The 25,903-nt window shown below is 38.4% G+C and overlaps 1 protein-coding gene across 4 annotated transcripts in view; it reads left to right on the forward strand.

Moving 5' to 3' along the window:
* Window positions 1–25,903, forward strand: part of sema3h (sema domain, immunoglobulin domain (Ig), short basic domain, secreted, (semaphorin) 3H) — an 83,799-nt gene that overhangs the window by 47,347 nt on the left and 10,549 nt on the right. For all 4 annotated transcript variants that reach the window (XM_024293880.1, XM_024293878.2, XM_024293876.2 and 1 more), the window contains 5 exons: window positions 1,058–1,151; window positions 1,468–1,587; window positions 2,649–2,794; window positions 3,616–3,730; window positions 23,432–23,501. In XM_024293880.1, the coding sequence (XP_024149648.1) occupies window positions 1,058–1,151; window positions 1,468–1,587; window positions 2,649–2,794; window positions 3,616–3,730; window positions 23,432–23,501 (545 nt within the window). The remainder of the gene's footprint in view (window positions 1–1,057; window positions 1,152–1,467; window positions 1,588–2,648; window positions 2,795–3,615; window positions 3,731–23,431; window positions 23,502–25,903) is intronic.

Genomic DNA, 25,903 nt, shown 5'->3' on the forward strand with positions numbered 1-25,903 from the left:
TCTGAGTTACGTTCAAATTTTAGCAGCATTCTATTTTTTTGGCTAATTTGGCATTTAGTGAGGGTTTTTGGGCTAATCCTAAATTATGCTAGTAATTTAGCAGTATGCGAGCTTTTTTGGCTAATTTGTTTTTTTGTGAGTTTTTTGGGGATAATTCTGAGTTAAGCCAGTATTCTAGTAACATGCTAACGGTTTTGGATAATTTTGCATCTAACTCGTTTTTTGGGGCTATTTCTGGATTATGCTAGTTTTTGAGAAGCGTGCTAGCTTTTTTTTTTGGATAATTTGGCATTTAGTGGGGTTTTGGGGCTAATTCTGTGTTAATCTAGTATTTTAGCAGTATGTTGGCTTTTTTGGGGCTAATTAGGCATTTAGTGAGTTTTTTCTGGGCTAATTCTGAGTTAAGTTAGTATTTTAGCAGCGTGCAAGCTTTTTTTTTTGGTTAATTTGGGATTTACTAAGGTTTTTGGGCTGATTCTGAGTAAAGGTAGTATTTTAGCAGCGTTCTAGCTTTTCTGGCTAATTTGGCACCTACTAAAGGTTTTTGGGCGTTTTTGGAGGTAAGCTAACCTTTGAGGAAAATGCTCACTTTTATGGCTAATTTAGCCCTTAGTGAGATTTTTGGGGCTAATTCCGAGTTATGTTATTACTTTAGCAGCGTGCTACCGTTTTTGGCTAATTTACCACACACTAAGGATTTTGGGGCATTTTTGGAGATAAGTTAACATTTCATCAAAATGCTCACTTTTTGGCAAATTTGGCACTTACTGTGGTTTTGGGCTAATTCTGAGTTCATATCTTTATACATTTTTAAATTTTACAGAATTTTTTCATTTTTTTGAGAAATTCTTTAAATTCTTTGTGCACTAAATGCAATATCTGCAGCTTCAACCCTTTAGCAATTTTAGTAGTATGCAAATAGCTTTAGCATTTTCAGCAAATCTGTTCAACAGTTACCGTAAATTTCTTCAGCATCTTCAGCAAAAAGCATTCACACTATTATTATCGCAGGTAATGCAACTGTTGTAGTTATGTTTGTGTTTGTCTGCTCTTCTAGTCGGAGCACCAGACTCTCTTCTACAGCCAGACAGAGTGTGGCAAAGGAAAATGCCCTTATGACCCGTTCCAGAAAACAGCATCTGCTGTTGTTGGTAAGAACGCCTTTTTCCCTAAGAGCCCAGCACAAATAAGATAAGAAGTGTGAAGAGGCGCACAGGCATGGCTGCTGCGTCCTTGTGCATGATCAGAACTGAAGTTTCTCATGGAGAACAATGTGCAGACGAGGTCACCGACAAAATGTTAAAATCAGATTCTGAATACAGTAAACTGAAACTCGTCAGCAGGTTAAATCAGGTGGTCTTTGATGTTAAAGTTGCTGTTTTTCTGGCCAAGTCCCAGCAAAAACAGTGTTTTTTTCCACCTTGTTTTTGTGAACTTGTTTTTTGAAGCCTTGTTATATTTCTGCAGATGGAGAGCTGTATGCTGGCATCACCTCAGACTTCATGAGTCGGGACTCTGCTTTCTTCCGTAGTCTTGGCAGCAGACACGTTATCCGCACTGAGCAGTACGACTCCACCTGGCTGCAGGGTGAGTGCAAAAAAATGTTCAAAGTACAGAAATCATTTGGAAGATTGTACATTTAAGGGATTCTGTTCTCTCATGTTGACCATCAGTAACATGACAGCTCACCTGAACTGTGGTTGGGTCAAATAATCCACTGGAAAACAAACCCTCGTCAGTTATAAGTATACGATAAAGCAGGGATCCCCAAACCTTTTCTTGTGAGGCCTACATAACTCTTCCTGTCTGACGTAGAGCCGTGGTGAGTTTGTAGGCTAGCACAAAAGGTGTAAATCAAATCTGGTTTTCTAGAAAGTCACTTGTAACCAATGAGATTTTCACAAAAAAATGTCAGAAAATTAAAAAATATATATTTTTTATGAAATAGTCTAATGAAAAAGTCTATTTTGTCTTCTGCTGCAGTTAGACATACAGTACAGTAAATATTAATGTTTCATGTTCACCAGAGCAGTGTTTCCTTTTTTATTGCAGGCTACAGTTGTAAAACTCAAACTTCAACACACTTTATCCATTTTTCTTAGACAAACATTTTCACACTTTTCCCTCTTATAGTGCCCTGGATTTCCCTCTAGTTGCCGGTCTCCTACGTTAGTGTAGAGCTGCCAGTGTTCATAAACATAGGTTTTATAATCTTAAAACATCATGCACATGAACACATTTTTCTTACTTTTGCTTGTTTAAGATTTTCAGTTATTGCTCTTTTGTTATTGAGATGTATCCACCATCTTGAATAACTCTTAAATTTCTAAAAAAAAAAATTCAAGTCAATTAGATTGTTTTTTTACAAGGTGAGACCTGACTCACTTTTCTCTTTGGTTCTGGCTAAGAAAGTCTGAATATAACCTGCCAATGTGTCCAGCCGGTGTTTTATCAGCCAGTGTTCCACCGTCAGCTGCTGAAAGCAAGATACACGTTGATTTATCTATTCCATATAAACTCCGTTCCACCTTAATCATCCTGTCTCCCTATCTACCCTCCTTGAATGCTCTTTGCATGCATATCTGCATTTTTAGTGCAGTTGCACAGCATCAGAGTTGATTTTCCTGTCTTTGTGTGTTTGTTTCCAGATGCCCAATTTGTGCGGGTAGCGCCACTGTCTGAAACTGATAACCCAGAGGATGATAAAGTCTACGTGTTCTTTACTGAGCGCGCTCAGGAGGCAGAGGGGGCTGCTGGGAAGGTGCTCTACTCAAGAGTGGCGCGCGTGTGCAAGGTACGGGGAGTGTTTTGTCAGATAGTGAACAGGTTCACATCTCCACTTGTCTGGCTGTGGTTTATGTAAACATGTTTGGCTGAGTGTGGACGTGCACACCAGTGTGTGTATCTGTTCCTGCTGAGATGAGAATTCACTGTGTGTGTTTAGCGTCATTGTGTTAATCAGGTTTACTTTGAAAATCTTGTTTTTAGAGTTTTTAACATGAATGTGTGGCGTTTTTCTTATGAAGGAGAACAAATGTAATAAGGAATCATTTTGCTTTTGCATTTTCTCCTTTTAAATCTCTGTCAATCAAACTAATCTAGTGACAATTGATGCACGCTAGTATTTCGCAAAGACTTCTGGGAAATGCCTAGAGCTCTCAACTTTGGAATTAGGAGATTCGGACAGCACTAGAAAACGGCAAACGCACTATATAGTGTACTGTATAGTGAGTAGGGGGGGTTCAGACATAGCTTTACAGAGCTATCAAAATCAGACAGGGGGGATCAGGGGTGGAGCTACTCAGCTGAGCCCCCAAAGCCACGCCCCCTCAGAGGAAATTTTGGAAACTGAGGCTCCAGATCAACATAAAAAACGGCTTTTAAGACATTTAGGTTGTGGGATATTGGTTAAAGACTTCATAATCATAATTAAAACACAACTGGGAACTTTTTTTTTTAATTAAGAAAATTGTCAGAGGGGGAATTTAAATAAAATAGTGTTTACTTTGCAAATGAGTAAAATGATTTGTTCTGTTTTGCAGTCCTCGTTTCTGTGGTTTGACATCCTGAAGCGAGCATTCAAAATATTCCATTCTTCTTTATCTTTTTGTCAAGAATGACATTGGAGGCCAGAGGAGTTTAGTCAATAAGTGGAGCACCTTCCAGAAGGCTCGCATGGTATGCTCGGTTCCAGGACCAGATGGCCTACAGACACATTTCGACCAGCTGCGTGAGTACACACTCAATTGCCAAACACATTACATGCCTAATCGCACCTCAGCTGCAGCTGGAGCGTTGCCACTTTCATAGAGGAGCAACCGAACCAGCACATTCAGAAGCTCCTGCATGCGGAGGTGTTTCCCGTTTGAGGTGAAGCACCGAGGAAACTTCAGGACGATCGACCGCAGTCTGGGTGAAGCGCGCGTCCGCATAGCTTTCGCTGTTACCACGGTGACCAACAGCCATTGGGTCACCTTGGGTTTGTCTTCATGCTTTAAGCCTGGGTTGCCATGGCAACTGGCCTCAACATTGTGTTGCACTCATTATGGAGGATTCACACCAATGTCATGCTGGCATCTGTGAATGTGTCTGTTGGAACATGTTTAGTGACAGGTCCGTGCTCCTTTTAGAGCTCGCTCTAGAAATGAGGAGGTGTCAGGTTTGCTTCAGCAAAACACTTTACAGTCTTGGAGTGTTGGGATGAAGTTTGACGGTCTTTACAGGTTTTAAAAATCAGATTGGAAAGTTTAAAAAAACTTTTTTGATAAAGAAGATTAAATTCTTAATGTGATAAAAACAACTTTAAGACCCACTCCAATAGAAATTGTGTTTTTAACTTGTTCTTGTGGCATTTTTCTCCTGTTGGAGGACATAAATACAAGAATTGAAGATTAAAAGTACATGTCTGAATATTTCTTTATTCAAATTGGATCAGAATTGAAAAAGCTCAAGTTTGTGATGCAGCAAACAAAATTGGCAGGCCAAAGTCTCCCTGCTCAGTTTCAATTCTGATGTATCCACTTGCAGACAAACTGATCCATTAACGTCTCTGTTTTCCTCGTCTGAGCTGGAATCTGGCTCTAAACTGTACGGCTTGATAGCTCTGATATTTTCACAGTTTTGTCAAGATGACCTGACTGCAGACAACAAGATGGTGTTCAGACATCATAAGCAGAACAGGAAGTACTCACCCGAAATCAGAAGTTAACGCTGCAAACACACACACACCTCCTCTTTCGGTCAACAAAAACTCTTATTTTATACACAAAACTATTTACTCTTCGATTCTGAAAACTTGTGGAATTTCCGCTTCTGGCTAATGATGCCTGGGCGCTATATTGTCTGCAGCCAGAAAATATGTCTTATAAATTAATTAAAGACCACTGGGAAACATTTCACAAACGATAAATAAAAATATAGCTGGAAAAGGACTTTAATTCAAAAGAAAGCAGCTCTTTTTCTCTTTTTTTCTCTGCTAAACCTAGCCCTAATTTTTAAAACTATATTATTAGCAGCAGCTTTACTAAAGGAAAACAGGTTTAGAAAAAAAGCCTGAAATAAATTACGATTCAAACAGGCTCAAGGGTTGAATACAAGGCCGGCTGCGTTTGCTGCAGGTATTTCTTTACGCTGAGTGGACTGGCTCTGAGGTCCCACATGGAAAATGAGAAACACCGAGCTGCTGCGGAATCCAGACGTACATCTGGCACTTCTGACTTTCTGTTAACCCCACACGGTTTTCACGAGCTGCCAATCATAAACTCTAAACAAAGTTGCAGGACAAATGGCCCGTGAAATGTGGATCTTTAAATTAATACGTTTGGATTTAGTCCAGTTTTGACATTCTTTGCTTGAAACTGAAAAGGTAAATTAAAAATACCTATAATTTTTTATTGTTAGTTTGAGATAAATAAAACATTTTAGGATCAAAAGGGTAGAAGAGTGGACAGAAAGAGAAAGAGGAGACATTTTTGTTTTACAGTTAAGCAATAAAACTGAGCATTGACACTTAAAAGCAGCCAGTAACATTTTTTACAAAAATAAATAAAAACATGTTTAAATTTGGGCCACACCATGAAAAAATTACTATTTGAGCTTTTAAGTGCATTATACTGTTCATTGCTTTCTATAAAGAACCCCAAAGCAGTATATTTTAGAGTAATCCTCTACAAACCTGCGCTGTCTGCAGCAGCCCCTCCCATTCCCACGAAAACGAGCGGCTGGAAACGTGCTGACATCAGCACGATGTGAACTGCCCCCCTCCAGGAAGAATCTGCTCTTCCAGCACCGCCCCCAGTCCAACACCAATGCTCAATTTTTCCATAGAGCTAGCGGTGATCAGCAAAAAAACTTTTATTTTGGATGCAGAATACTGATTATCTTCCAGTTGTGTCCTGTCTTTAATAAATTCCAGCTCAAACAGATGTTCGTTACTTTAGACGAGGGGCTCCTTTAAGACCCCCCACCCCCCTTTCGGGCACAGTCATGCAGATGTCAAGTGTATTTGTGTTGGGAACCAGTGTAGCGATGGCCAGGGGCCCATTTGAAGAAGCAGGTTCAGTCCTGAACTCTGAGTTCACTGACTCAAAATTAGCAAACTCAGAGTTTTCGGTTTCAGAACAGCTGAAAAAGGTTGTTGGACTCAGAATCAGGTGTGAGTGTCACAAGCGTAAAAATTCCTTACCAATGAAGCAAATACATTACGATTCACCATGGCAACGGGAAACACCATTAGGGCCTCATACTTCACTGTGTCAGAAATTGATGTGCTCCAACAAGCATAAGCCGACTACAAGCAGATTTTCAACAGGAAAACCAACAGCTGTAGCGGCAAAACAGAGAGAGTTGGCGTGGGAGAAAATACCTGCCAGAGTTAATGCATACGTCTACATTTGAATCATTTCAATTCAGGATAAGTATGCCAGGAAGGTAATTTTGTCACTTGTTAAGGAAGTTTTTGATCTGTCAATAATTTAATGATAATCTCCATAATCGCATGAATGACTGTGTTTCATAATTCATTTTTAATTTTCAATTTCTTTTTTAAAAACGGGCTAAACTTTTCCCGCCAAAAGTGTTTTTGTGATTTCATGGAGGCAGCCATTTTGAAATGAGCAGGAAAAGCCCTTCTACTGCCCCTAGTGGCATGATAATGAACTGCAGAAAACCAGAATGGGTTTTTAAGGAAAGTTTGGATCAAATATGATACGAAGGGTTATGTAGGGTTAAAGAACAGTTGAAAAAATGTAAATGTAGATGGAAAAAAATGATTAAAACTCAACAAAAAGATAAAAGTTGCAAAAGTTTACCAAAATAAATGGGTAAAAACACTATAAACTATTTATGTTTTTTTTTTTTTTGACTGAGGTGACAAATGATTTTGAAGACGAGCTCTAATATCCTTTACATGCAGATTCTATAACTTATGTCCAGAACGAGCCTACAGATTCAACACAAACCCACTCTTCTCTGTTGTTCTAGACTGCCTACACACTAACATGTGTTGGCAGCTCGTGCTGTGTCTTTCTGCACGATCATTTTGCAGCTTTAATCTCTAAGTTAAAGCAATTATCCTGTTCAGAAACACATTTTCTGTGTCTGTGGTTATAGAAGAGGTTTTCATTTAAAAATATTTCAGTTTGGTGAGTAATTTCAACCAAAGACTGTAGCAATCAGAGAGGATTTCCCGTTTAGTTCTATTGAGATAAAGTTTATGAAGCTGCATGTTTGTCCCTACACCCCTGGATGTGTCTTATGCACTAAAAAAAATCAGGGATGAGTCGAGAAACGGTGGTCCAACAAATCTAAAGCGTTCTCTTATCTCAGCTCTTCATGTAAACAGAAGGCTTTTAAAGTACGAGTCCCTCACCGAACTTGAGCTTTTGGACGCAGCACAAATCACGTAATGAAGACTGGAAGCTCTTTGATGTTGTCTAACTCTTACTGACTCTAATGCAACAAAAAATAAACATTTTAAAGTATGCGTGCACACAGACAAACACACACTCTTAAACAGACAGTTGATGACACACCCATCCACGTGCCTGGACCTGACTGTGTACACAAAAGCGTTTGGACTTGTTGAGAGCGTAAACACTTCTACCCTGCATGCTCGGGGCCATGTTTTACACATCAGATAAGAGCCCGTACAAATTTGTTTGTGAACACACTTTAGCTAAATGCTTATAAACAAACCCACAAATCCCATTTACACAGGATGAAACCATCAGGTAAAAAGTGACTTGTGTGTTGTTTTTAGGCTGCACTAAAGCAACACTTAACTGAAAATCCTCTAACAGTTTGCAGGTTTGTGATTGCAGAGGAGTGCTAATGTCTGCTTTCAGCTAGCAAGGAGATGTGAAAACGACTGGTGCTCAGTCAAGGACCCACTCTCTCTTTGTTCGTTTTTTAATTATGATTATGCCGTTTTTATCTCAAATTTAAAAAACTGTCATTTTTTAGGACATGGGTTGTTAGGAGCAGCAGTAGTTCATTAGTTGACATGGAGCAACACCATCTTTCCCCTCCCCATTGCTGAGAGCTCTCTGTTTACATGCTCTCCCACTAGCTTACAGCCCCTCAACACCTCAGCCTAACATTAGCAGTGCAACAAAAATGGCGAGCAACATTGGAGTTATCCATCCAAACAGTTTTGAGCCAAATATCAGCTCAGACGAAGAAAATGACGACAAACATGAATCTAGTCGTCTACAAGTGGATCCATCAGAATGGTGGTGGTGATGGACCCAAACACAGGAGACCAGGCTTGGTGACAATTAACAAAAACCCATGGAGAAACAAAAATGGTGACAGAACAGAGCAGATGACCTGACAAGGAAGAAGTGAAAACCAGACACTTCAATAGATTGAAGGGAATGAACTGAAATGAAGACAGCTGAGAATCATGACAAGCCTGACACTGATGTGACTGAGGGACAATTCAAAACAGAACATGACCAAAACCCATAAAAAGTAAACCAAAGTCCACAATCCTCACAGTACCCCTTCCAAAACGGCAGATCCCAGATGCCCAAAAATACCACTTCTGGCAGGAGGAGATATGGAGGAAAAGAAAATATATATAACAAGTCCAGAACACAGTTTGGGTTCCTGCAGCCGAACAGTTGTAATGGGTGTCATGGCAAACATGTAGGGGAGCAGTCCCAACGACTCTCCCCAGGGAATTGTGTTTCTGATGAGCTACTGCCGCTGTGCAAAAAACATGTCTTAAAAAAACAACTGCTTTTTTATTTCGGCTGAAGACTTAATGAATCATAATCAAAAGATCACTGGGAATGATTTTACGATAGTTGGAGTGGGACTTTAAGATCTGCCACTTTTAGAAAAAATAAGATGGTCAACAAAAATAAGCTTTTACAAGATTCAAGTAAATTAATTTAAAAAAAGAAAAGTGGGAGATTTAGTGAGGAAACCAGAACCGATTAATGCATCTGTTAAAAATCACTCATTTTATTCTCTGCTTAATTTGAAGGGTTTTGTTTTTAGTCATAAATGGAAGTCGTCACTCCACTGTAATTGTGACCAAAACAACAACGGTGGTTTGTAAAAAGCAGAAGATCAGAGCAGAAATCATGCCTTTGTTATTCTACAGTACTGCTATAAACTCTCTCGTTCTCAAAGTAATGTTGGACTGTATATATATATATATTTATATTTATATTTTACAGGAATTCTGTCATTGTAGTTCTTTACTTACGTAATCCAAATTTAAATGTTTCTTGTCTGACGTGAAGAATTTGGTCTGCAGCTGCCGCAGGATCTGATTCATAGGACTGGATTGCTTTGAGTCTATTGTTTCGCTTTTTTGAAGTCTGCTGCACTCTAACGTATGTCTCACTGTCAAAGGTTTTGGTTGAAGCTGTTGACACTGTACGTATGGAAACAGTTAGCCATTTGAAAAGGACCTCGGACAATTGAGTGAGAGCACAGACCGGTTATTGCTGCCTTGTTGTGGTTGTTATTGTGGATAAGAGTCATGCTTTGAGGTTTTGAACAAGGAGACAGAGAGCTCATTGTGGCTAGAACTAGTGTCCTCATGGTAAAGACGCTAAGGTCTTTTCTGTCATGTTTGGTATCTATTTTTGTATGGGTGTGTAGCATTTTATGTTCCAGACAGAGAACGTCACCAAAACCTTTTTAGAGGGAGAAAAGACCAAACTTTGGGATAAAAGTGGCTACAGTAAGATGATCCTTAAAGCCTTTGTGTCGCTATGAGTGGAAATCAGTTGCTGGGGAAAAATTGTCAAACCTGTACAGGACACGTAGGTGGACCACAGGAAATCTCAAAGTCATAGAACCGCTCGGTGAGTCTGTAGAGTGAAAGTGTTCATGCATATTTTTTGCTACTATAATGCGAGTGGCAGGTTGACGTAAACACCTAAAAAACATGTAAGTGGTAAAAATAATTACCGTATTTTCTATTTTTTTCATAGATTTGCCAGGGGTGCGACTTATACTCAGGAGCGACTTATATATGTTTTTTCTTCTTCATTATGCATTTTTTGGCTTCTGCGACTTATACTCTGGTGCGACTTATAGTCTGGAAAACATAGTAAGTGAGAGGTGTCGTATGGTTTTCTCATTTTTTCATTCCTCTAAAATCCTGCGTTAGAGCTGATCATGTCATAAATAAGCCCTCCTTGAGTACTACTTACATGCCACCTGACTGTTATATTTTAGGTAATTAAATAATCGGAGAGTAGTTTTTGTGAGTATTCTACTCACGAATCAGCTGCAGCATTCAAGCAGGGTCAGTTGTGTTTCCTTTCCACTGAGTGGTCCAAACTGAACTGGACTTTTGAGCGTTTCCATTACATAATGGGCTCATTAAGCAGGACCGACTGGAAACATTTTTGGCCCCCCGTTGGTTGTAGGTCCATAGAAAAATAGAATGGACCTGTGAGGGCGGAGCTTCTGTCGTCATTGATTGGCGGAAATTTTTTACCACACTAGCAAGCTTCCGACCAGCGCTTTTCCCGACTCAAGATCCAAACCGAAAGTTTTGTCCACTTTTCATCTGTATTCTTCTTCGCCCCAGCAATCTTCTTGCAAAGAATAATTAATTCTTTACATATAGTGTTCCCTCTTATTCGCAGGGGTTGGGGACTGGAGACACGCAAATCCACGAATACGGAGACCTTCCCCGTTTCCGTCTCACCCAACCCCTGCAGCCAAAGAATGTCCGTTACCGATCCATACTCATCAAAAACACTTCCGATCATGCTTTGTAAACATTTATTGAAGAACATTGGAATATTGCCCAACATGAAGAGTTTTTTTTTTTTTATATTTTGTATTTCAGAACAATAGACTGTTCTGTAGCGTAGAGACCGGCTTCATCCTTAATAAACACCTGCTCCCGATTATAATAATCCTCCGCGGTTATCTTTGTCATTTGCCGTCTGTTTTTGAGTCAGCCGATGCAGCTTCTCTTTCACCGTAGATCCACAGTTTTGACGCACAGCTACGTCATCGGTCTACACCCCTCATGCACTTTGATGGTCCAACGCTCTATGGAAACGCTCACTTGAATTGCCCAGACCGTTCTAAAGTGGCCATGATGAGATTGGTCTGGTCCGTACCGCGCAGTGGAAACGAAGAATAAGGAGCCAGTCGACATATATGGAGAGAAAATAGACTCACTCCGATTTGTGGGTGCATAATTCTTGATTTGTTCATGAATTAGGATTTGTACGTGCGTAATTCTTGTCACGCCCCGTGTCGGAGGAGCTGTGAGGGTGTAGAGGAAGCGATCAGTTCTGGAGGTATTTTTATTTTTAAAGTGATAGGTGTTTTAAAAACTCTTATTTAGACTTGTTTATATTAATTATCAGGAATATCTGTTTAAGAAAGTGGGAAAATGTCAGGTTTCACCGGATATTATTTACAATCTAAGTTTAAAACGGCTGATAAGAAAACTCTAATGACCCAGCATTCTAGTAGTATTTGAACGCATCACTCACGGATGAATCAGTGAGAAGTGAAAAGAGTCTCACGATGGAATTCGTGTGTAACTTAGGTATCGTCCGTGCGTAGGAGGTGATTTGTGCGTATTTTTTTAAAAGATTTTTGTGTGTAATTACTTTCAGGTTGTTGTAATTTTAATTTGTGCATGTTCAAATTGTATTTTGTATTTTTTAAAATTTTGTATTTTTTTTACTTATGCACAAAATGTATTATATGAGTTACAAATCAAGAATATGCACGCACAAATCCAAAAGTTATGCACAAATCCTAAATTACGCACACACAAATCAAGAATACACATGCACAAATCTTTTTGTATGCACAAATCAAGAATTATGCACCCACAAAGGAGATTAGTCTATATTCTCTCCATAGATTAAACAGTGTTAGTCCTGGTAAAGTGAACAAGAATTTGAAATGGTTCTATCTTTGGTAAAATCTCACATGAATATTTTTGTGGCTGAATGATTGAAGAGTTGATCACCTCTGATTGCCTGTCTAGCGAGCTTCATCTGGAGTGCATTAAAGCATCTTGTTCAGTTCAAGATTTTTATTTAATTCTATTTGGTCACTCTATAAAACCATCTCGGTTGACCAAAATGCTTTACAGTCCTCTTAAGGAATAAAAAGAAAAACAAAGCAATAAACTCAAAAAATAAAACTCACAGTATGAGTCATTTACCAACATAAAACCAGTTACTTCCACAGTACGGGAACAAATTTAAATAAAAATGCAAAGAACAAATAAAAAGATTAAAAAAAAAAAGTGTGTGAAACGTTAAAGTTTGAGAGCATGTTGCAGCTCAAAGCAAATATTTTGGCTACCACTCGTCCATCTTCCGTGGATCCGTGTCCTTGGTGACGTTCAGTTGTTCTGGTAGTTAAAGATGGTAAAGAAAATAGATTTTTGTTTTTGAACCAAGAGCTTTGACTTTTTTCTTACTGTTCAAGCTCAATCAATCATGAGGATGAAAATTAAAATTGATAGAAATTTAATCTATTAACAGTAAAGTAAAAAAAAATCAGAAGCATCTGTTAATGATGACACTTAAACACCAGGAAAAGCAGATGTGACATAAGAGAAATGTTTGCATCAAACAGTAATAAATTCTTTAGAGCCTATAACGAACTAATACATTAATAAATAGCTTTTCAGTTAAAGACTTTTGCTTCCACACTGATAGGTAAAGGAGAGAAAGGATGACTAAAACAGAGCATTGAAAAAGTGCTGCAGTAAAGTAATGATGAAAAAGATCAGCATCCTGTCCTCTCATCTTATGCAACTGAATCTAAAACTGATTAAAAAAAAGGTAAAATTAGCGTTTGAAATCATTCCGTGTGAAATCAAAAAACAGCATTATTTGGGGGATAGGGACTAAAGAGATCGATCAGAAATTGCCTAAAATAATATCTTATGTGTCTGTATTTTTACTTGACATTGAATATTTTGTTTTTTGATAAATTGGTACTTTCCCAGTACAAAAAGGCGATCAAATGAGGATTTTCTTCACCGATCTCCGTCATGTTTGCAGAAGTTGAGGGACAGATTGAAGTGAAGACGAGACCAGAGGCTGGCTGGTGGAGGGAAACGTGTCACAGAGAACAATAGCAATACAAAAGAATTAGGCCCAATAGCTGCGGGGGCCAAAGGGGCAGACAAGATGGAGTCAGAGGTATTATTAGTGAATTACTGTAAGACGACATTTGAACAAAAAGGTGACGAAGAGGAGGAGGAGGGAGGAGAAGCAGCCAGAGGTGGATGTTTACATTCTGGATAGAAAGGGAGGGAAAGAAAGGTGGAGAAATGAAGAGAATAGGGGTGTTTGGGGGGGTTCAAGCCAGACAATTAGGATGAGAAGGAGGAGAAAGATAAGGGCTCGGGCTGTGGGGCAGACAAGACTATCTTTCCTCAGGGGAAACAGTCTTGTTTTGTTTAGAGAAGAAGAAACAAGAACGAGCCTTCTCAGAAAATAGGCCAGACAGATGGATGGACTAGAGATGAGGAAAAGTAGACAAAGCAGGAGGGAGGTATGGAGACTGGAAGAAAGGACGGGGCGAGTGAGAAACAAAAAAGGAGAAGCCCTGAGGAACCCTGGGAAGTTTAGATTTGAGTGAGAAGTGACAAAAAACAAGATAAAGGAAAGGAAGGGATATTGTAACTTCAAAAGTTGCATTACCTGCAATGATGCTAGTGTGAAAGCTTTTTGCAGAAAATGGTGGCACGATTTAGTTTAATTGCTGAAAGGATTTGAAAAAGCTATTTACAAAATGTTAAATTTGCTAAAAGACTTGAAATTTTGTTAAAGACCAATAAAAGAGCGCTGAAGTTGACCTGAATTTATGTAAAATTTGTAGTAAAATTGCCCAAAAATTCTCAATCCATACCAATTTTTCAAAAATATTTAGTTTGTTGCTTAAATATGAGTTAAATTAGCCCCAGAAACCTCAGTAGATGCCAATTTAGACAAATAAATTTATAAAAACTAGCTCGTTGCTTAAATATTAGCTAATCTTCAAATAGCCTAAAATTCCTCAGTAAACCAAATGTGTCAACAATGTTAGCCTGATGCTAAAATAGAAGCTAAACTCTAAATTAGCCTAAAAACCCCAGTAGATAACAAATTTGCCAAAAACGTCAGTATGTTGCTAAAATACTAGCTAAACTTCAAATTAGCATAAAAACCTTAGTAGATGCCAATTACCCAAAAAAGCTAGCTTGTTGCTTAAACACTAGCTAGACTCCAAATAGTGTAAAATTCCTGAGCAAACTAAATTAGTCATAAACGTTAGCATGTTGCTAAAATAGAAGCTAAACTTTAAATTAGCCTTAAAACCCTTATAGATTATAAATAAGCCAAACAGATTATCGTGTTGCTTAAATATTGGCTAAAGTCGGAATTAGCATAAAAAACCTCAGTAGAAAACAAATTAGCCAAAAAGCTAGCATGTTGCTGAAATATTTGCTAAACTTCAAAAAGCATAAAATTCCTTCAGTAAAGTAAATTTTTCCAAAACATTAGCCTGTTGCTAAAATAGAAGCTAAACTCTGAATTAGCCTAAGAACCCCAGCGTTAACAAATTAGCTAAATAGATAGCATGTTGCTAAAATATTTTCTGAACTCCAAATTAGTCTAAAAAACCTCAGTAGATGCCAAATTACCCAGACATAATAGCTAAATGCCAAATTTATGGAAGATTATAAAAGATGGTAACACATCCCATGAATAAATATAAAGGTTTGTTGCTAATCTATTTAAAAAATACTGAAATTGAAGACTTTATTTGTTTCCAATGGGGCATATTTTGCCTAAAAATTTAAGTTTATGAATACCAAAAGTATAAGCAGTAATGTTGTGAACAAGCTGAACATTTTAATACCAAGATTGCTGAAATCGCTGAAAGTGTGATTGAGTTTTTAAGTGCTTAACAATGTATTGAAAGGAGCTGAAGAATCACTATAGTGTGAATGCTTACTAAGCATTCACACTTTAAAAACAAAGGAACTTCTCCATTTGTGAGTCAAAATTATGCAACATCATTAAAATCTTTTAATCAGCCCTCTATTCATCATCAATCCTCATTAGATTACCTGCTTTTTCTGTCGGAAGCAGCCTGGCCTCACACTCTATGCAGCATGTCTGATAAACGTTTCTGTGAGATTTTTTTATCTGTACTGTTAATGATTAATAGCAATAAAATCCCTGCAGTTGAATAAATCAGCAGAGATCTGTGGTGAGGCGGAGTGAGGCTAAATCAGATGTGATTTAAGCTTGTCGTGGAGCGATAAGATTGAGCGTTTGCCGGGCTGCGCCGTAAATAACCCAGGCGTCTTCTTCAAAGTGCGTGGAAAGAAAAATGTTGTGCTGACTGTGTCTTCTAACCTTTAACAACGTTCTCATGCGGAGATGAATGCTCACGGAAAAAAAGCAACATTTCAGTTTCGTCTTTAAGTCGTTTTTATTAACTTTTCTCAGTGCTTTTATTTCGTTTTGTTGAAGAAAACCACTTTCAAGCCACGTTCGAAACCACAAATATATATATTTTTACGATCACATTCTCAAGTCCTGATGATGTTTCCTGTATGTTTTCAGCTTGTTTTGGGAATATTTGTGATAGAAGAGCAGCTGTGTTGATGGGAGTGTCAGGTTTGAATTTCTTTATGATTAGGAATGAAAAAAAACATCTACAGTCAGATAATGGATAGTTCTGCACTTTTATCAAGTTGATACACTATAATTTACTAGCTTGTGTGACTTCTAGCTGCCTTTTTTTAAGAAGATATTATAGTTTTTATAGTTTGTCAGCACTGTGTATTTTGTACAACTATATATATCCAATTATAAGTGTTTAAATTGTTGAACATAAGCCATTTTATTTGATGGAAATGTATGGTTTTACTTCACCTACTCATTAAAATAAACACATTAACTAGTTATTGTGAATCTTACTGTAAACAGGAGACATTTCTAATGAAAAGATCACACTCGGGTGCAGATTGATTCGTTATTCCGCCCCGGTTGCTTTTCTGTGCAGCAGACAGATTTCTCACCCTCGCTGGTGAGTTCACGCTCGCAGGTATCTCTTCATGAACTTTAGCGAGTCAGTTAACAGATTAAAGATTTAAAACACACAATAGCATCCAAAAGGAAAACAGAGAATTAAAACAAATAAAACTGTCAGCTAATAGAGAGAGAGGCAGCTGAAATGCTCATGTACTTAAGCACGTTAACAAAGCTGCTAACGAGGACTCTTAAAACAGTTTTAAATACACAAGCTTTAGCTGTTCATACACATCGTACAAATTTACAAATCTATAAAATTACACTTGTAGCAAAAAACAAATTAGTAATTAACACATTGTCTTTAAACTACTGAAACTCTGATCGTTTACGCAAATACAGACCCACTCCAGTTTGGTTTTTAACACGTTCTGATGGTGGAGGACATGAATGTAATAACTTAAAATTGCGTTTCTTAATATATGTTTATTCAAATTGTGGTGAATCAGGAGCAGATGAAAAAATGCCATTTAAAAAAAAAAGCTCTAATTTAATGTAGAAAGTGCTCCTTTATATTCTAGCAGATAAATAGATCCGCTAACGTCTTTTTTTCCTCATCTGAGCTGGAATCTGGCTCAGAACTATTCATCTGAATAGCTCTAATACTGTTGTTGTATTTTGTTGAACTTATAATGTTAGGTTGAGGGTGTGAGGGGCTGTAAATGGAAGAGAGTGTAAAGACAGGGATGATGGGATATCCGTGAAGCTTACTTCTGTGCCCACAATTCAGTGGCAAATTTCAGATGAACTCCTTCCACTCTGCAAAAAATTTTGTCCTTAAACACTATACAGTTTTTCAAATTTTGGCTAAAAACGACATAATCACAATTAAAAGACCACTGGGAATGTTTTTACAACAGATCAAAATATGATCAAATTGGGGCTTTAATGTAATTCCAACCGATTCTGATGTGGAGAAAAACAAATTTGCAACAATAACGTAAGGTGTATAACTGCGCTATGCCGGTTTTCTCTGTGTCAATCTCACGAGCAGATAAACACTTCACAACTGCTAAGTGTTATAAATCGTCCCAAAGCTGCTGTTCTCTGCTCCAGAATTTAGTGGCATTACGTTAATTAATGGTTGAAGAGTTACTGCAGCTAAAGCTCCAATATTTCAGCACTGAAGTTAAAAGTTCATATTTAGTTCATAGAGTCATTACATCTTACAAAAAGCCAACGGCTAACCCAATATAAATTGTTTCCCATAAGCAGAGAAGTTTGGCAAATAATCTACCAAACAAGAGCTGCATGGCAGCATAGTGGTGAGTTCATTTACCCCACAGTGAAATTATTATGGTATGAATCTCATCTGGAATCTTTTTGTGTAGAGTTTGTATGTTCTTCCCCTACAACAGCTCATCGACCTGTTCAGAGTGTACTCCATGTTTGCCCAGCGGTAGCTGGGATAGGCTCCAGCAGCCCAAAAGAGATTCAGTTGGTTCTGAGGATGGATGGATGGATGGATGGATGGATGGATTGATGGATTGATGGATTGATGGATGGATAAAGTGTAGGATGGATGGATAGATAGATTATAGGATGGATGGATAAAGTGTAGGATGGATGGATAGATAGATTATAGGATAGATGGATAGAGTGTAGGATGGATGGATGGAGTGTAGGATAGATGGATGGAGTGTAAGATGGATAGATTGATGGATGGATAGAGTGTAGGGTGGATGGATGGATGGATGGAAGATGGAATGTAGGATTGATTGGTGGATGATTGTGTGATGGATGGATGGATGGATGGATGGAGTGATGGTTGGATGGATGGATGGATAATCTACCAAACACCAATATCTGGACTTTTGTTTTTAGCTTTTAAAATGAGATAGAAAACCAAAAAGATTGTCCAAAAGCCACTTTGACCATCAGTCCACGTTCCTGTAACAGTGTTTTCTATGATCTGTTTCCCCTCATGATGCTTTTTACACCTCTGCTTCTGAAAGCTGTCATTAAGCGTTCCTCCTCTTTGTTGTCCACGTTCCACACGTCTTCCTGAAGCCGACAGCTACATCACTTAACATGCTCCATTATGGATCCATTCCACCTCCGTTTTTCAGCTCTGGCTAACATGAGCTTGACCATCCATATGGAAGCACAGGTTTATCAGCTGTCTCCTCTCGCCACCAGTTAATCAATGTTCCCATCAGCTTTAATGAGACCCCAGCTGCAGCAGCACTTCACCAATCTTCTGTCAGGCTGATTGTGCAGCTATAAAACTCCGTTCTGCATCCATAAATCCCAGCAAAGACCCTGTTGTCATGGTGCTTCTTACTGTACAAAACTTTAAATACAACAACAGGACGCAGAGCTTATACATCAGCCAGAGCTGTAAAGCAAACATAATAAAACCTTTAAGGTAAGTGAGGGGGAGTAAGTCAAAAAGAAGAGATAATAAAAGTTTTGATGAACTGGAGTTGAGGAGTGGTGGTGGTGGTGGTGGTGGTGGGGGGGCATTCTTTGGGAGAAATGAACCGGAAAAGACGACTCTCTGTAAATGATGGTGGAGAATAAAAATGAAAGATCTTAAGAAAAGAGAAATGATAAGGAGGGAAAACAATGCAAAGGAGACAACATTTATGAAACTGAAAAATATATGTTTTTAAAGTTGTAATAAATAGGCTTTGATATGAAGGAATGCATCTGCGCTTCTCTCCTGAGTGACTGTTTGTGGCAGTTCATTAGAGTGAGAGTCTCCATGCTGTTGGCGATGGTGTGTGCACAAATGCGGCTGGACGTGTTTGTGTTTCTGTCATTGTTGTGCGAGCACCCCTGAATCTGTCACTGTGTGTGGTAAAACGTGATCGTGATGAGATGAGATCGGCCCTCCTGCGAGCCCCCGTTTCATGGTGGCCACTTGAAGCGGCAGGAACGACAGGAATGTGGGAACGGGGATCCGTTTGGGCGTCTCCGTCACCACAACAACATCTCCGCCTCAGACAGGGAGAGGGAGGCTTGTTGTAAACATCCATTTTTAACCTGTAAAGCTGCAAACTTTTATCCTCCAGCTTTCTCAAAACTTTTACAGTAACTAACCAAACAGGCCTCCGTAGTCGAACCAAGATGGGTAGAAAACAACACTCCGTTCTCTGCTGTCGTGATGGGAGGATAAAACGTTCCCAGGTCTTATCTGGGACTGCGGTGCCAAACAGAAAACAAAAGCCTTTGAGTGAGGAGGAATTAAATAAACTGAGAGACAAAGCAGACTCCAGGCTGTTACATCCCAAGAAAAACATTATGCAACTACAGTATATACACGGCCAAAAATAATTATAAGGAGATACATCATAGAAAAAATGAATTATATCTGATCCAGATTTATACAATCATTCTCAGTCCTCAAAGACATCCAAATATCTGAATTTGTGACTGCCAGCAAACAGTCGATGTCCTCTCAGTGCCCTTACCGCCAATTTTAACCGCACCATAGACATGTAGGGCCGCTGGTGGGAGGGTGACGGGGCATCTCTGTGAGCAATCAGGAGATGCCCTGTTAAGGCCTTCTCACATATTTTAACTGCACCCTTTAGTACACACACCTCTAACACCACAAACATACACTCTAACAAGCAAACACGCATGCATCACACAAGGAAGGCGGGACCTTCGACCTTCTGTTCCCTTCCCCATCCCTGGCGGGGGGGCGGGGACCCTCGGCCTGGTGGTCTTGTCTCTTGGGTGCCGGTCTCCTGGGCCAGGCGGTCTCCTCTCCACGTGGGGAGAGGGATCTCTGAGTTTTCAGGTGACCATATTACATCAGAGCCTGGGGGTGTCCATGTCTCGGTGGTGCGGGTTCTGGTCCTTGTTCATGAAAGTTGGACCTCTCCAAAAGTTCCATCAGTGGGTGAGCCTGGTAGGGCCTTGTTCACATCACTCCTCTGGGACCCCCGTTTCTCTTGGGTGTCCCTCTCCTGGGCGAGGGTGAGTGGCCTCAGTCTCACTCCCGCGACGGGCGGATGTCTGGAGCATGGGGCGGGTCACCCTCAGGGCCCCTGGCTCATACCTGGGTGGGGCGGGGGGATGCTCAGTACTGCTGGGTGGTGGTGGGCTAATCGTCTGGGGTTGGGGGGCTCTCCTGGGGGATGGGGCCTCACGCTGGCCCTCCTGGCGCAGTGGGGGGGCTGCTCTTCTGGCTGGGCTGGGGCCTGCACTCTCTGTGCTTCTATCCCTTCCCCCGCCTGTGTGTCCTGGTTTGGGTGCTTGGCGGGATTGCCCGGGGGCGGATTCCCTCTACGCCCCCATGGCGGGTGTAGGGGGGTCCTGGCTGCTGCTTCAGTGGGGGGTCTTGGTGTGGGGATAGCCGGGCGCTCTCCCTCTTTGTACATTCCACCATCATCCACCTTAGCTAAACATAAACACTCACCTGAGCACAGGTGGCAGCTCACCTTTACACTAATAGTATGTGTGACAGAATGAAAGGCTTTACATGTGTGGGTTTATGTGCAGAAGTGTGTTTTTAATCGATTCCCGGCCTAAAGAAAAGGTAATGTTAACCAAGAAATTTCCAAGATTTATTTGAAAATAGATGTTTATATATGTTTAGAATTTCTGAAGATATGACACAACTTTGCACAATGATTTACTAAAGAATATAAACAGAAGAACGTGTTTATAAGACGGGCCTGTTCCTCCCTGTGCAATGCTGATTTGCTTTGTGCGGTTGAGTCAATTTCAGCTCAAACTTGCCTGCTGACTGTTTTGCAACCACATTATCTGAATTCCAAACTTTCCTAGAATTACATTTTCAGCATGTTTAATATTACTTATTAAACTGAAACATTTCTTCTAACCAGAACTTGCCATTTTTCCTTGGAATTACTTTTCTGCATGTTGCAGAATCATGATTTTGCAACTCCAAACAACTTTTCTGAAGTTCTTAGTCGCAGTAATGGAATAATGACAGAAGAATTTAAGACAGAAGTATATATTTGAAGGCACTGGAAAATAAGTCGTATATATTAAGAAATACATTTCAATATTTTAGCAACTCACACTTATATTTATACATTTACTGGAATAAATAGATGGACATTAAATTTTTTTATGGATTTAGAGATATTTAAAATAAAAAATAAATGCATAAATGCTTATATGTTGTTGAAATTGCTTTTTTTATTAGGCAGGAATTTCAAATCAGATTTTGCAATCTGCATTTCTTAACCTAAATAAATAGATGGACCACATGTGGCTATGTGTTAATTTATATAACTTAAATGCCATTGACTGTAATACTAATAAAGAGAAAAAAATATTTGAGTCATAGATATACGTATTTGTAACATATACAACATCATATAAGTCCTCTTCAATATATGACATGTGATATTATTTTGTGGGATATAATATAATACACAGTATATCAGTAAATATGTTGGAAATTTCAGTATAAACCACAGTCTATTACATATGGAAACAGCAATAATTGTAGTATTTTAATACTGAAAAAATATATACTTCAATTTTTGTAGTATTGTGAATATATTGTTGCTTATTATTGAGAAATATTGTTTTGTAATGTAAGTCTTACTCAATTTTCCTTTGTGTTTTTATGTACAAATTTAGCCTAAATTTGCATTTCTGAATATTTATTTAATCAATTTGTTCTGATTCGGGAACAAATAATGTTAAAAAAAGATACATTTGTTATGTAGAAAATATATTGGGTGTGCCAGAAGCTCCCTGCTCCATTCTGATGCATCGTAGACAAATAGATCCATTAACGTCTCTGTTGTCCTCGTCCGAGCTGGAATCTGGATCAGAACTGTATTTCTTAAAGCTCGTACTTTTTTGATTTTGGCTAAAAGCTACATAACCATAGTAAAAAAAAAATCACTTTGAAAATGGATCAAAAGATGATTAAAGTGTTTATTCCTGCATTTGAGTCTTTAATGGTTCAAAATCTAAGTGAAAGAGAAAAATGAAACACTTGTGTCACTGTATAGATTATATAGATGCCAAAAGAAAAGATCAACTTCTAACTGCAAAATCATACAGTAGAGCCAGAATCTCACTGAATGAAAGAGCTGCATAAGGGGCCACAGATGGGCCGAAAACATGCGGCAGATGTAATGAAGTGCAGTGTTTTGAAATGCAGAATGATGACTGAGGCGCGATGGTAGCGTGTGACAGCAGGAGTTGTTCTGCTGCAGCCGACTCAGCCCTTATCCCACCAACTGCAGCTTGTTATTAATGGCTACATGCTCTCTGCAGGCAGCCGTTCAGCTGTGCAGTCATCATCAGTCAGACTGATGGATGCATACAAGCAATACAGACACACAGAGACAGGCCTAATGAACATAAAGTACCTGCAAGTCCTACACTTGTACAGACAGACAGCTACAGTTTATTCGTATTACCTAACTTTTAAGATGGTATTACTGTGTGAATACCTCAGAACATAACTGCTGTATTTTTGGTATCCATAAACTTCATAGTTTTTTTAAATATTAAGCAAAATATGCCCCATAGGAAATGAATGAGAAAGTCATCAAATTTCAACTTTTTAAGTAGATTAGCAACAAGCTTTTAAATATATTCATGGGCTATGTTTTCATCTTTTATAGTAACTTTAAAAATATTTTGAATTTACCGAAAATTTTAGCAACATGCTAACGTTTTGGGGTAATTTGTTATCCACTGGGGTTTTTTAGACTAATTTAGAGTTTAGCTAATATTTTAGCAACAAGCTAATGTTTTTGACTAATTTAGTTTACTAAAGAATTGTGGGCTATTTTGGAGTTTAGCTATCATTTAAGCTATGTGCTAGCTTTTTTGGCTAACTTAGTATATCTACCTACTGAGGTTCTTTATGCTAATTTGAAGTTAGCTCATATGTTAGCAACATGGTAATGTTTTTGGACAATTTGTAATATACTGAGGTTTTTATAAGCAAATTTGTTTGGCTTAATTTTAGCAACAGGCTAACGTTTTTGACTGATTTAGTTTGCTTTTTTTTTTTTTAGCTATTTTGGAGTTTAGTTAGTATTTAAGCAATAGGCTAGCTTTTTTGGCTAACCAGGCATCTACACAGGTTTTTTTGGGCTCATATTTAAGAAACACGCTGAATATTTTTGCAAAACTGGCATGTATTCTGGATTTTTAAGCAATTTTACTACAATTTTTTTTTTTTAAATTTTGGTCAACTTCAGCACTGTTTCATAGTTCTTTAAATAAATGACCAGTCTTTCAGCAAATGTAGCGTTTTGCAAACAGCTTTTGGATTTTCTGCACATCTCTTCAGAAATTAAAGGAAATTTGCTTCACCATTTTCTGCAAAAAGCAATCTAGCATTATCGCAACTAATGCAACTTTTCAGAATTGACTTTTACTGGTGTTCAATTGACCTTTGTGTTTCTTCTCTCCATTTAATCCTACAGAGGACATCTTTATCCTCAATGGAAAAGACAAGAAGAATCCTCTCATCTACGGCCTGTTTACCACTTCAAGGTATTTTCCCCTTGTAATACAGAAAAGGATCAGAACAACGTAATATGTAGTTTGTTTGGATCATTGCTTATGTGTTTAAAAATATTTGTCCAGTAGTGAAAGAAGGAGACGGTCTTTAATTTGAAATCCTCCTTTCTTAGAAGTTTTTCATGTTGGTTTGAAGGTTTTTATCTGCTACTTTAAATTTAGGTTGGGCGTTTGCTGATGCCACAGTTCAGGGGAGTGAAGCTTTAAGTGTCAAGTGAAGGAAAAAGAGCATAAACTGCCAAGAAAAAAAAAATTAAGAGGAGAAAAATGCACAAAGACTGCCTGCTGAGCTGGCAGGCGTCTCACGTGGGTGTAAACCTTGTGAAAAGTTATGACTAATTCAAATTCAATCCACTTTTATTTATATAGCACATTGCATACAGTCGGAGCTGTGCAGTAGCTCTCGTCTCACAACGAGATCAGTCTGGTTTGAATCCCGACTGGGACCTTTCTGTATGTTCTTCCCGTACATGTGTGGGTTTTATCCCAACACTTCCTCCTACAGTCCAGAAACATGCTTCATGTCCGTAGGTGTGTGTGGGAGTGGCTGTGTGCCCTGTGACAGCCTGGTAACCTGTCCAGGGTGAACCCTGCTTTGACTAACAGAACCTAGGATAGGCTCCAGCAACTCCGTGACCCCGAAAGGGGTGGATAGATTTTAAAAAATCGAAAAAAAAATTTCAATTAACAATAAATAATTTCTTAAATGAAACAACATAGGTTAATAGCTATACATAAATGCAGTAATTAATACATTTTAATTAAATGCAACAATTACCTTTCAGTCAATCAAAAATCTATAACTTCCTGAGCAATAAAAACTTGTGATTGCTAAGATTATTTTTTAAATAAAAATCCTACATTAACCTCCTTTAGTGGAAGAATGAATCAGTATAATCCACAGTTATCCACATAGTGGAAACGTTATCTTTTGCCCTCAAGATTCAAAGGTTCAACTTTTATGAACAGTTGACAAAATGAACTGAGTATGTCAAACCAGTAAGATCCGACTTTATCAGAATCTACAATATCGTAGTGAATATAAACACTGTGAAGCCTCACTTATTTATTCTTGTTTTGTCTAAAAGGTGCTCCTCCCATTTTTGTTATTTTGTTAAGATGTTGTTTTATAACAGCTGAAAACCTAAAAAAGTATAGAAAAATCATTCAAATACATCATAAATCTATTGTTATGATACCTATATATATATATATATATATATATATATATATATATATATATATATATATATTTGTATTTTTTCCACATACGGACACGGAAATCTCCTCTGCATTGCTTTGCGTATAATCGTCCTACGTGATGAGACGATACATGAGCATCTCGTGGGTCATTGTGATGTGGCACACACAAACACTACTGTTACACAGAGACACACAAAGCAGTGTGGTTTCATGTCACTGTGACTCATGAATGGAGTCCTTTCAGTTCAGACCACGGAGCTCATGCAGGCTTCACCCCTACTTTAACACTGTAATGCCTTCATTATGAAGCTGTCATCCAGCACAAGTGCTGTGCTTTGGGTAAAGTAAACCGTCAGACACTCGGGACTGCTAACATAAAAGATGAGAGGAGTTCGACTCTACTGAGTTCAGATGATTTTAAAAAGGCTAAATATCAAAGACAGATGCATGCTGGTCAAAGAGACGCTGAAAGACTGAAGCAGATTTGGTTCTTAAAACAAGTTGATTGTTTAAAACATAGCTGTCAGGAAAAGTTAGAAAAATCTTGCAAATGAAGTGGTTTAAATATCTTATCATTTTTTCACTTGTTTAAACTCCACTGTTTTCCTCTGCAGAAATGAGTGGATGTGAAAAAATGGTTTCTTTACTCCAAAATCAAGCCGGATTCCTACTTTGTATCTTATTTATATAAATCATTATATTTTTTTGTACTATTATCACTACTTTGGTGTGAAAAGTTCTTTGTTTTTGCTTTTGAATTAACCGGAACATGTTGTTTCTGTTCAAGGTACTTTGAGTTACAGGAGTATGAAAAGTGATTTACAAATAAAGTTTAATTTGATATAATATAATATGATTTGATTTAATTTGATACCTGGGAAGGCTATCAAAGTTCCTTGTGTTCTCTAGGCTGAGCAGGACGTCACAGTAGCTTCTCAGCGGTATGACTATTGACTGTAAATGAGAACTGGACTGAGTGACCTCTCCCCCCTCGCGTTCCAAAAAGGAAGTGCCGCTCAGGTCTTAAAAAGCTGAAATCCTATAGACATCTCCTGAGAAATTAACAACTATTTTTCAGTCTATTTGTCAGAATAACCATTCTTGCTGTGACACTATTTTTTAAACACTTTTTTCTTACTAATCTTAACTTTACACATTTTTTTTTATCTTTA

The sequence above is a fragment of the Oryzias melastigma genome, linkage group LG7 (assembly GCF_002922805.2).
Source record: "Oryzias melastigma strain HK-1 linkage group LG7, ASM292280v2, whole genome shotgun sequence".
NCBI classification, from domain to species: Eukaryota; Metazoa; Chordata; class Actinopteri; order Beloniformes; family Adrianichthyidae; genus Oryzias; species Oryzias melastigma.